This window comes from Ranitomeya imitator, chromosome 6 (genome assembly GCF_032444005.1).
Source record: "Ranitomeya imitator isolate aRanImi1 chromosome 6, aRanImi1.pri, whole genome shotgun sequence".
Classification (NCBI taxonomy): domain Eukaryota; kingdom Metazoa; phylum Chordata; class Amphibia; order Anura; family Dendrobatidae; genus Ranitomeya; species Ranitomeya imitator.
Window position 1 is genome coordinate 75,233,371 of NC_091287.1, and position 13,953 is coordinate 75,247,323.

General features: G+C 39.4%; 1 protein-coding gene across 1 annotated transcript in view; it reads right to left on the bottom strand.

Annotated features, from left to right (window-relative positions):
- LOC138641943 (sodium channel protein type 5 subunit alpha-like) overlaps positions 1–13,953 on the bottom strand; it is a 476,947-nt gene that overhangs the window by 104,782 nt on the left and 358,212 nt on the right. Inside the window, exons 18-19 of the mRNA XM_069729776.1 lie at positions 13,811–13,831; positions 6,497–6,617 (exon numbers count right to left, since the gene is read on the bottom strand). Of these exons, the coding sequence (XP_069585877.1) occupies positions 6,497–6,617; positions 13,811–13,831 (142 nt within the window). The remainder of the gene's footprint in view (positions 1–6,496; positions 6,618–13,810; positions 13,832–13,953) is intronic.

Here is a 13,953-nt window from a genome sequence, read left to right on the forward strand (position 1 = left end):
AATAAATTAAATAGGTCTGACATTTTCATTTTGGAAAGAAGCATTCGAGTCATTCAGTGCAAGCTGCAAAAGATAACAGCGATGTGCAAAAATAAAGAGTTTTGTGCATTAGCTTTAATGACACTTTTAAATAACCTCATGAATAAATACAGTTAATGTCAGAAAAGAAGAATTAGCGGACGTGTGCAGCTGTTTGGTTACTTTCAGAAAGGTTATTTTATTTCAATCCACTTATGAAAGAATTACCTGAATGGTCCAGGAAGTTTGCATCTACAAAAGTAACAATTATATGAACCAATTAAGAGCTATTTAACTATTGGTTATATAGGAAAATAATAATAATAACAAAAGTTTCACATCTATATTTTATGTGATCGAAAGGGAGTCTATCTGCCCAGAATGACTGTTCAAACCAAGCACAGGTGCATGGTGCACCCTTGTCATACACCTTACCATCTACTTGTTTTCCATCTATCTCTGCCCTCCTCTTCCTTGATTGACAGCTCTATTGTTACAGGAGAAAGAGGAGCTGGAGATAGATGGACAACAAGTAGGTCTGAAGTTGTACTGATTTTTTGCTTTTTTCATCTTGTGACATTGACTGACATTTTTTTTGCACCAAAATTTATCAAAATTGCACATGTAGTTCAGCGATTTAGTGCAAAATAAAAAATAGGTTTATTTTTGCATTTAAGGCTACTTTCACACTGGCATTTTTTTGAATACGTCGCAATGCGTCGTTTAGGGGAAAAAACACATCCTGCAAAGTTGTTTGCAGGATGCGTTTTTGCCCCATAGAGTAACTTTACCGACGCATTGCGAGGTATTGACACACGTCGCAACCGTCCTGCGACGGTTGCGCCGTGTTGTGGCGGACCGCCGGGAGCAAAAACCGTTAAATGTAACTTTTTTGCTGCCGACGGACCGCTTTTTCTGACCGCGCATGCGCGGCCGGAACTTCGCCCCCACCTCTCCGCACCTCACAATGGGGCAGCGGATGCGCCGGAGAAATGCATCCGCTGCACCCGTTGTGCGGCACAACAAACGCTAGCGTCGGAATCTCGGCCTGACACAATGCGACGGGCCGAATCCGACGCTAGTGTGAAAGTAGCCTAACTTGTTTTGCAAGAGTCGAATGTTCTGCTAAATGGCATAAAATGTGCACGAAAAATAACAGATTCCTACAATTACTGCAGGGGGCAGGAGCGTTGAAGGAACTGGAGAACATTTTTAAAAAGTTGCAATTGATATATCAGTAGAAAACATCTGGAAACCACAATAGCAACCATAAGAAAAAAAAACACGGTAAATCATAAGAACACATATAAAATGACTTAAAAAAGCGACAAATTGAAAGAAAAATTAGGCACAAAGGAAAAAGCTAAAAAAGCCAAAAAGGACAGAAAAAAGTGCGAATTCAAAAATGAATCATGACACTTTAGAACTAACATCACTGGTTGTATAGTGTCAACGTGTACGACCCTCAAAACTGTTTACACCCAGTTGCTAATATTGATATATTTCTAATAAGAATAATAGAGGAACGTCACAATTAAAAAAATCTCTGAAAAGCATGTCTGGAATTGTTATTTTATGGAAAAAGTGTTACTAAACACATAATTCAGAAGAACCAAGTCCTCTTTAAAATAACAATATGTACAATAATGCAAAATATTTTCTTGTCATTTTTACAATCATTAAAAAAAAGGAAAAATCCGAGGCACAAATTTCATGAAAAATCTGTATGGCAAAGTGTTATTTGTAGGGTTCCATATCTATAGTGTGGGTTCCTAGAAGATGATAATATCTTGAAACAAACTTTTACATTTACATAAAGAATTCTATTTGTCTGTTGAATCAATATTTGTATTATACAGGCTATAAAGTAACACACAGTAAAAAAATAACTTTCTGAATTCTTTAAAGGGGTTGTCCACTACTCGGACAACCCCTTCTCAATCAGCACTTTTGTCCCCCAAAAATAACAACATTTTACATTCACATCCGAAACCGTTCCAGCAGTGTCGGCACAAACGTTCCCAGGGCTCATGTGACATTGTTATGTCATGCGATCCCTGCTGCCAATCAGCGCTGGCTTCACTCGCCCCGCCTTCGGATCTATCAGACATCAGGAGGAAGTAACAATGTCACAAAAGGCCGGGGAGAGTGAGTGCCGACACCACTGGAACAACGCCGGCACCGAAGGTGAGTATATATGTTGTTATTATATTGTGAGCAAATATACTGATTGAGATGAGGTTAACAAAGGGCGATAGGTGGCTTTGGGTCCTGTGATATGCTACCATGCCAGGACATAGAGGGAGAAGTGGGTTGCAATGGCTAAGGATGCCCCCTCAACAGTGGGCCATTTTCATTTTGTTCGCCCTACAAAGCACATGACCCTAATTTGTCCATTTACATCTGGAACATATGCCAGAGCAGAAACAAGTCCCGGAGGAGGCTGTTACAGACCGGCTTAGCCTCACCCAGAGTGATTAATACTTCAATTGGCTTTTCCTTAAACACTCTGCTGCACGGCGGTATATTTAAAATTCCCGAGAAAACAGCATTAGGAAATTACTGCGACAGGTAAAAAGACTAAGTAAATGTTTTTCTTAGTCAGGAGAAGGCCTGTGTTTGGACTTTTTATAATACAAAATTGAAGTGTTTTCTCCCTTAAGAGCTTTTCAAGTCATGCATCAAATATCACTGAGCAAGTAGAAGAAAATTGCATTAGCCTATGAGGCATGTATTTCCATTACTGGAATTTAAACTGCACCAAATTATCTGATTACAGCACAACCTAAAATGGACGTGTGGCGCCAAACCACTAACAACCTAATTTGTAATGACCCTGATGCTTTTTGTGTGTAAATGGGGAGGAGAAATTGTTAAGTGACTGGAAAATGTCGGCAGAAGGTCAACATGTGGTAATGACTGTAATCACAAGCATAACGAAGGATTGGCATTAAGGGGGATCACCACGAATTTAAAAAGTTAAATAACGACTGGAAATGTCAATATAAATAAATTCCTAAATACATTTAATTAGAAAATCACAATTGTTTTGTTTGGGGTGGTAATCATTCTAGAACTAAAATGGCTGCCTCCTTGTATCACAGAGAGAAACCTGGAGATGTCAAGGATCCTGAGGTAAGTAGAGGCTGCTCACACTGTTGTATGCCCTATCTATCTGCTCTAATATTCGAGATAGCAGGGGTACTGAGGTAAGAAGAGACTAATCACACTGTTGTACACCCTGTCTATCTAATCTAATAATAAAGATACCAGGGGAGCTCAGGTAAAAAGAGGCTGTTCACACTGCCATCCACCCTCTCTATCTGATTTAACGCTGGAGATATCAGGGGTGTTGAGGTAAGAAGATGCCTCCCATGCTGCTGTCCATCCTGTCTATTTGATCTACTACTGTAGATACCAGAGGTGCTGAGGTAACAAGAGGCTGCTCACACTGCTGTCCACCCTGTCTATCTAATCTAATACTGGAGATATCAGGAGTGCTTAGGTAAGAAGAGGCTGCTCACACTGCTGTCCTCCCTGTGAATATCTCCTCTAATACAGGAGACACCTGTGGTGCTGAAGTAAGAAGAGGCTGCTCACACTGCTGTCCACCCTGTCTATCTGATCTAATACTGGACACACCAGTGGTGCTGAGGTAAGAAGAGGCTGCTCACACTGCTGTCTACCCTGTCTATCTAATCTAATACTGGAGATATCAGGAGTGCTTAGGTAAGAAGAGGCTGCTCACACTGCTGTCCTCCCTGTTAATATCTCCTCTAATACAGGAGACACCTGTGGTGCTGAAGTAAGAAGAGGCTGCTCACACTGCTGTCCACCCTGTCTATCTGATCTAATACTGGACACACCAGTGGTGCTGAGGTAAGAAGAGGCTGCTCACACTGCTGTCCACCCTGTCTATCTGATCTAATACTGGACACACCAGTGGTGCTGAGGTAAGAAGAGGCTGCTCACACTGCTGCCCACCCTGTCTATCTGATCTAATACTGGAGACACCAGTGGTGCTGAGGTAAGAAGAGGCTGCTCACACTGCTGTCCACCCTGTCTATCTGATCTAATACTGGAGATAGCAGGTATACTGAAGTAAAAAGAGGCTGCTAAGACTGCTCTCCATCCTGTCTATCTGATCTAATACTGGAGAAACCAGGTATAGCTGAAGTAAGAAGAGACTGCTCACACTGCTGTCCACCCTGTCTATCTGATCTAATACTGGAGATAGCAGGTATACTGAAGTAAGAAGAGACTGCTCACACTGCTGTCCCCCCTGTGATGAGTGGCTACTGATACCTGGAGATAATTTGACATACGTGGTATAGCTTATCTCCAGGCCACAGCAGCAGAGCTTCCTACTGCACATGCTCACACGCACCTGTCCCATTACCATTCTAGGTCAGGCTTCTGTCATTCTAAGAAGATGGGGGCCATTTTAATTCTATACTTATTACCTCTCTAGACAAATGAAAGTGATTTACTACTTAAATGTATTTAAGAATTTAATTCTAATGACATTTCCTTTAGTTATTTTTTTAGAATCCCTTTAAATTGTGGTTATTCACATTAAGCTGCCCACTCACATCACATGTCACAAACCTGCCAATCTGGACAAATTGTAAGACACTCTACTATGCTGCAAGATCTCACATTTGCCATGTTGGAAATTAATAAAAAAGCTTATAAGCGTTCATAATGCCCAAATCTTTGGAGCCATGGGAAATAAACAATGGCAATGCCTATGATAATGGCTGACCTAATTTTTCCTATTGAAATAAGCACTTTCAGACAATGTAAATGTTCATGTCTAAGGCCACGTTCACACTATTTGTATTTGGTCAGTATTTTACATCAGTATTTGTAAGCCAAAACTAGGAGTGGGTGATAAATACAGAAGTGGTGCATATGTTTCTATTATACTTTTCCTCTAATTGTTCCACTCCTGGTTTTGGCTACAAATACTGGGGTAAAATACTGACCAAATACTGAATGTATGAATGTGGCCTAAGAAGGAGTGGAGGATGAGAGAAGTCTCACTTTAGTTGATTAGCCAAGTCCTGTAGGATTTGCTAAATCTTCACTTGGGCTTGGTCACACATTGCGCTTTTGCTGTGTTTTTTTCTGATCATTTCTGTCACAGAAAAAATGCAGTATTTCACAGTACCGGCAAAGGGAATGAGATTTCTGAAAGATCGTGGACGTGCTTCTTTTATGTTTTTTTGCAGATTTGAACCATCAAAGCACTATTTTTCTCAAAATCTGCACTTATTTTACGCAGTGTTACGAGTTTCTCCTGCAAACACACATACCGTTAAAGGAATTGTGCAAGAAAACTAAGTTTTTAGGGGTTTTTTGCTCGTTAACAGTACAAAAAAAACCCACAAGATAATTAAGTATACAGAGACTATTACATTGCTAGAAATATCCGGTGTCACTGGCATGTTCTTTAAAATGACTCTTCCGTATTTCCTTTATCTGGACAGCAGATGGTGCTGCAGACAACACTATAGAGTCATATCGGAGTGCGGCCCATTGGACTTCAAAAGAAACATTTGTCTGCTTTTAATAATCATTAAATTATCATGACTGCAATGTTTTCTTGTCGCCTTACGGCTGCTGTTTTACTGGGTTGTTTCATTGAAAGGTATATAAAAAAAATAATTGAAACATTTTAAGTTAACACTCAATTTTGCTTTGTTTTTACAGAATTTTCAAAAATATTGGCCCAACATTAAATATAATGGCAATCCTAATCTTGATATTTCTAAATAAATTTATACATTCGCTTTGTATCAAACTCATATTCAATATACCTTCATAGATTTGTATTACCTATATTTGTCCACACATGAGCTCAGGTCCGTTTTAGCAGAAACCTGATTGGGTACGAGTCTTGTTTGACACAACCGGTGTTCACGGTCCAAATATGGCCCACATTGTCCAGATCGGCAGCAGATTTTCTGACCTGATCTCAATATGAGACTGTTGAATTGGGATCAGGAGACCCACGGCTGGCCGTGAATATCGGACATGTGAATCCCGCCATATTTATACATGAGCTAACTTTCTCCTGTCTATGTGACAAAAATGTAAAACACACTAGCTAAATTTGTATTAATGGATAAATTGTAAAGTATGGATAGTACCCAAGGGTGTAATGACAGAAGGAAAGCATTAGGCACGCAGAAGTAGCAGCTGCACTTTGGTCCTTGTAAATTAGAGGGCCCAATACCCACACTCATCCATAAGGACACAAGAGTTTTTTAAACAAATTGGGGCTCTCAAGCTTTATGTTTCACGTCTGATTTTTTCTTTTATTACAACTGATAAATTGATTCCCTAGGTTCGAGAGTCCCAGTAACCTATTTCATTTTTTTACAAAATAGTATCTAATTACATCTGGGTGTAACATCTAACTTAATACTGGATGGTACAATATTTGCCCCCTAAGAAAATGTTCTTTCTGTACCTTCTGTAAAGCATTCTTCAGGTTCCAAGCATTCTTCAGAAGTGTCCTGTGGTTGCTCGATGAGTTCCCGGGACTTCTTTAGATCCACCGTGCTGCACTCTGAAATGCTGTCATCCTGTTTCTATAAAAAACAATCAGATTTTTTGATTACAGAAAACGTTCACAACTGGTATTAGATAAGTGTCAATTAACGCTTCTCACTACTACAACTACTAAGTCAAACCCAGGAGACATCAATTGGTAATCAGCCTGCAACGCAATCAAGAAGTGACTACACTGATCAGTAGGGAGGAGTAGGACTCTGCAGTAATGTAGTGTCATTAATCAACTTTCACCATAACAAGCGTAATACTCATTGTGACCAATTATTTATTTCCAGTTGTTAAAACAAAAATTTTCCTCTGTAATATATGTATTTGTCTTGAATTTTAAAGCACGCATCAAGCCTGGAATTACTTTCTTTGAGCATCGCCGCTGCAATAGAGTGCTGATCACTTTGGATCCTTGGAATTGCTTTTTTGCCATAAAACGCTTGAGAATACATGGCGGCACGCAAGTCGCACATTCAAAACCATTTGTACAACTTGTCCGCAACTTAATGCTGACATGAAAACTGAATCGGATGTTTGTCAATGGGCCAACTGTGACTGCAACACCAATGTCACAAAATCAGACATTACATAACATGACATTGGAAAGAAGCCTAAAATTGATATTATGCTCTAGAGAAACCACTATTAATATGGTCACCAAAAATCACAGACATCTCAGGGCTCTTACAAAGCACGATGGCTACAAACACCCCAGACCAATATACTGCGGTGGAAACCAGCTTCTAATTAGTGGTGAGCGAGTGTACTCGTCGCTCAGGTGACCTCCGAGTATTTAGGGCGTGCTCGTAGATTATGTCTGTATCCCCGCAGCTGCATTATTTGCGGCTCTTAGACAGCCTGAACACACGCGGGGTTTGCCTGTTTGTTAGGGAATCCGCACATGTATTCAGGCTGTCTAACAGCCGCAAATAATGCAGCTACAGGGACTCAAACATAATCTACGAGCACGCCTAGCCTGCTTGATTACATGTGGGGATTCCCTAGCAACCAGGCAACCCCCACATGTACTCAGCCTGGCTAATAGCTGTAAATCATTCAGCTGCCGGGATGAAAACTATATCTCCGAGCAGTCATAAATACTCGGAGGACACCCGTGCGTGCTCGGGAAAACCCGAACAACGAGTATACTCGCTCATCACTACTTCTAATTCTAAATTCTAATTGCAATTTGTAATAATGCAATAATGGATCTGTATTCCTACATCACTCTGACTATTTACTGCACTTCTGACAAATAAAAGTGTCAAGATGAAATGGGGACCATAATGTTATTACTGTGACATTACAGAGGACCTGTTTCTGGTGAAATTCAAATGCACCAGCTTCTGCGAAATAGCCACAAAAATGTGACTATCAGTGAATTGCCTTGAAAAGACATGAACAACACGCTGAGGTTTTCTAGGACTATATCCTACCCTTGTCAAGCTTTAATGATGTCCACATATATGATTATGTGTAAACTGATGGTTAATGTTCTTCACTGCTGCTTTATCACGTACCATCTATACAGCGCATTCAGAGTTGTGAGGCTTTTCAGCTTATTTACACAGAAAAATGCTGCAGCATTTTGTACCTCTGCTTTTATACAGGCTATTATAGACTGTTCTATACTATGCAATGGAGTATACTATTTAATGGCTGTGCTATATACTATGTGATATGCTATACTATGTAATATACTATACTGTGTGATGGGCTATATACTGTGTGATGTGCTATATACTATGTGATGGGACATATACTATGTGATGGGACATATACTATGTGATGGGACATATACTATGTGATGGGCTATATACTGTGTGATGGGCTATACTATGTGATGGGCTATATACTATGTGATGGGCTATATACTGTGTGATGGGCTATACTATGTGATGGGCTATATACTATGTGATGGGCTATATACTGTGTGATGGGCTATACTATGTGATGGGCTATATACTATGTGATGGGCTATATACTGTGTGATGTGCTATATACTATGTGATGGGACATATACTATGTGATGGGATATATACTATGTGATGGGATATATACTATGTGATGGGACATATACTATGTGATGGGCTATATACTGTGTGATGTGCTATATACTATGTGATGGGACATATACTGTGTGATGTGCTATACACTATGTGATGGGATATATACTATGTGATGGGCTATATACTATGTGATGGGCTATATACTATGTGATGGGCTATATACTGTGTGATGTGCTATACACTATGTGATGGGATATATACTATGTGATGGGACATATACTATGTGATGGGCTATATACTATGTGATGGGCTATATACTATGTGATGGGACATATACTATGTGATGGGATATATACTATGTGATGGGCTATATACTGTGTGATGTGCTATATACTATGTGATGGGATATATACTATGTGATGGGCTATATACTATGTGATGGGATATATACTATGTGATGGGCTATATACTGTGTGATGTGCTATACACTATGTGATGGGATATATACTATGTGATGGGCTATATACTATGTGATGGGCTATATACTGTGTGATGTGCTATATACTATGTGATGGGACATATACTATGTGATGGGATATATACTATGTGATGGGCTATATACTATGTGATGGGCTATATACTGTGTGATGTGCTATACACTATGTGATGGGATATATACTATGTGATGGGACATATACTATGTGATGGACTATATACTGTGTGATGGGCTATACTATGTGATGGGCTATATACTATGTGATGGGCTATATACTGTGTAATGGGCTATACTATGTGATGGGCTATATACTATGTGATGTACTATACTGTGTGATGGGCTATACTATGTGATGGGACATATACTATGTGATGTACTATACTGTGTGATGGGCTATACTATGTGATGGGACATATACTATGTGATGTACTATACTGTGTGATGGGCTATACTATGTGATGGGCTATATACTATGTGATGGGCTATATACTGTGTGATGGGCTATACTATGTGATGGGCTATATACTATGTGATGGGCTATATACTGTGTGATGGGCTATACTATGTGATGGGCTATATACTATGTGATGTACTATACTATGTAATGTACTATACTGTGTGATGGGCTATATACTGTGTGATGTGCTATATACTATGTGATGGGACATATACTATGTGATGGGCTATTTATTAGGTGATGTACTATACAATGTGATGGGCTATATACTATGTGATGGGCTATATACTATGTGATGGGCTATATACTATGCTATATGCTGTATACTATGTAATGGCCTATACTATGCTATGGTCTGATCTATACTATCTGACGTACTATACTATGTAATGGGCTATAAAATACTATGTGATGTTATATGCCATATGATGACTGTGCTATACTATATGATGTCATATAATATGTCATGGCTGTGCTATGCTATGTGATATTATATACTATATGAGGGCTGTGCTATACTATATGATGTCATAATATGTCATGGCTGTGCTATGCTATGTGATATTATATACTACATGAGGGCTGTGCTATACTATATGATGTCATAATATGTCATGGCTGTGCTATGCTATGTGATATTATATACTACATGAGGGCTGTGCTATACTATATGATGTCATATAATATGTCATGGCTGTGCTATGCTATGTGATATTATATACTATATGAGGGCTGTGCTATACTATATGATGTCATAATATGTCATGGCTGTGCTATGCTATGTGATATTATATACTACATGAGGGCTGTGCTATACTATATGATGTCATAATATGTCATGGCTGTGCTATGCTATGTGATATTATATACTACATGAGGGCTGTGCTATACTATATGATGTCATAATATGTCATGGCTGTGCTATGCTATGTGATATTATATACTATATGAGGGCTGTGCTATACTATATGATGTCATAATATGTCATGGCTGTGCTATGCTATGTGATATTATGTACTATATGATGGCTGTGTTATACTGTGTGATTTGTGTTACTTTATAATTTGTTTTATGTGATGTGCTATACTATATGATGTGATCGCTGCAAAACATTATTGGGAAGCCCATCTGGTCACGCAAGAAATGGTCACAGAGAAGAGTTAAGGACCACACCATCGTGGATAGCAAGACTACTTTTACATACAAGAAGGAGGGGGCTATAAAAAAATGCTAAATTCAGGAGAACAGCAGAATTTATACTACGTTAAAAAAATGGCAGGTGATAAGCTTTTTTTACATTAAAGCATAAATCTTTCATCCAATGCAAGAATAGGGTCCGTGTTTTTCTTGTTAGAAAGTGTAGCTAGATGGCGCCATGGGGCATGTGCTCTGGATGCTGGCTGTGAGGAGTACGGTGAGATCTTCACGCTACTCTGTCTATTCTAAAATATTATGGAACAGGACTATGGCCATAAACCTAATCTTGGACTAAAACATTCTGGCACATGTGCAAGTGGTACTGATAATGGCAGCACATGGGTTTGTTTTTGAAAAGGGTCACTGCTGCAAGAAACTTTTCAAGGTGCATCATGCCATCGGAGAAATCTTCTTTCTCCACCAGGACTTCATTCATTTTCAAAATTCTTAATTCACGGGTAAAATTTGTAATGAGTGAAGACAGATTGTTATATTACAGAGATGACAGCTGCCACTGGTAATATCCTGTGTTGACGGGAGAAGGAGGGAGGAGACCCAGGTAGAGCTCCGCCCTCCTCCCGCCTACATAGAATCTTATCACTTTTGATCAAAATAGTGTCAGCTAAGTACCCTATGTTATTTACATGTACTATTACTACTTACTTATTTACTTACAGCAAGGTATTTGCTCATTTTGTTTTTATTAGGGATGAGCGGACCCGTGGAAGTTTGAGTTCTAGTACACGACCAGAACGTTATTTCAAAGTTCGGTTCAGGTACCAGAATTGTTCTCGAACTTGTACCAGAACCTGAATCCCATTGAAAACAATGGGGACCCAAACTTTTGAGCTGAAAAAGTCTCCTTACCCGTTTCTCTCTCTCAAGTTTGGGTCCACTCATCCCTAGTTCTTATACTAAGTTACGTTTGTTAATGGTCATGGTGTTAATGTACACCTACAGATGGAACTTATACCAACATTTGTTCCAGTTCATTTCTTTACATTTGCTTTAGTTTTTTTGTTCTTGGTACGTACAACGCTGTGGCTTCCCCTTTTTGGGTTGTGCATTTAGTCTTTGTAGCTTTCCATGGGCAGGTGCAAAACAGCCAGGCCTGGGTCTTGTTCTGCCCCATCTCTTGAGGTCTGTTGTCACATAGATAATACCATCCTAATTGGGTACACCTTGTCGGGATGGGGTGGCCTTTAATACTTTTTTCGTTCAGAATAGAATTTTATCAATAGCATCTGTCATCTCCATTCTCAGTAATGTAAAAATCTGTCTTCACCGAATACAGATTTTACCAGGGAATTGAGAATTTTGAAAATGATTGATCAGTGTTGGCAAAAAAAAGAAGTAGATTTCTTTGATAAGATACATTGCAAAGTTTCTTATTTTCATGTGTACTATTGATTTATGAAATTAAAATTAAAATGGTTTTTAAATAAAAGATGAGATGGGTCTGTACTAAAGAAAATCTGTAACTAAATATTGCTGTTGACATTATTTATTCCAATCATTTTTTAATCTGTCTTCAATAGCATTAATGAGTGCAGTACAAACCGAAAATGTTGCTTATGGCTTTGTCTTATCGTTAACTTTGTGTGGAGATAGTCAGCAATTTCTGAATGAAAGCTGTGTACAAAAATATACACGATCGCTTAGCACTGGTCTCACATCACTGGTATAATAACTGCACAGTCATGTCTTATATCAACATACAAATCACGTTTTATACGGCAAGATTTAATAAAGAGAAAAAAACAGATGCAACACAGAGATAGCAAGCCGCAGGAACAGACTGTCTGAAAGGAATTATGTTCTCACACAACTTATGGGGTAGATATCAAGGGAGGGCAAGGTCTGCATATTGCAGTTTAATCATACGATGATATGCCTGGAGGTATTTATTATTCATGCCCATCAAACTAAAGCTGCCGGTCGCTGGCAGGGGATGTGAAAGGGAAACTTTTTGGATGAAAGAAAGTGGGTGCGGCAGACAGAGTCTCGTTTCTTGGCGTGCTCTGCCTTGCCTATAGCTGAAGGAAAACAGACAATGACTTTTGCCAAGAGAAAAGCAATTTGGTGACTTAATACATGAGATTACAACTGCAGGTAATTGTACAAAAAAGTGGAATTATTTTCAAAAGGTTCTCTAGCGGAAGATAAAAATGCAGAAAGAACTGTACATTATACAGAAGCTGCCAACATGACAGTTTGCGGGAACTTGTCAGTCAAACCATGGGCTAGATGAATCTGAGCTGGGCTGCACTAGCCAAGTACTGTATATTTTATTCCGAAATGCTGTCATTTCAGCGAAATCATAGTTTGAGGATCCGACCATGGACCATAACCAATAACATGACTAGCCCAATGCCAACCCCGGTCCGGCTTGTATGTGTTGTCTCCGCCTATGGTTCCAAGCCGGAAATTCATATTATGTTTTCTCTGAAATGCAAGAGCATATTGTACCTAGCTGTAATTGTGCAGTCAAGCTCTGATTTATGCTGCCCGTGATTTGGGCAGCATGAGTTGACTGACAGGTTCCCTTTAATAGCATAGTGTGCCACGGTGATCTGCGTAGGGCCACCATTTTAATTTACTTTGAATGAGTGGCGCTCCAGACTGCTACCAAAACACAATGCCTATGTCCTGATGGCTGCAGCTATATGTGTAGCTGGGGTTTAAAACATTTTGAAAAATTTTTGGCACAAAAGTTTAACGACTCTTGGCTTATTCACACCAGGTCCCCAACAGCTCTACGCCAAAGTGAGTGGTGCATGGGCAGGACAGGGTATGGCAGTGGCATCAACAGTTATGGTATGATTCATGCCAGACTGGCATAGCATTTTTGGTGAGGCAAGCAGAGGCGCCCACCTCTTGTCAGACGCTCCTGATCCATTGAGACAAGCAATTCTTAATGAATTAAGAGCATCTGACTTCAAAATACCCCCTCATTAAGATTAGGGTGAATTTAGCTGGTCATGGTGAATCAGGACCTAAGTGTCTTACTTTGACAAACATCTTTCATGTAAAACATGCATATACAGCGAAAGCTGGACCCACCTTTTTACACGTATCATCGCACTGGTTAGTGGAAACGGCAGCAGTGGGTAAAGACAAATATACAATTATTGTTATAGACAAGCAGAAAGCAAAAAGCACTATTCATAATATACAACTGACCTTGTGGTGAAAGTTTAAGACCT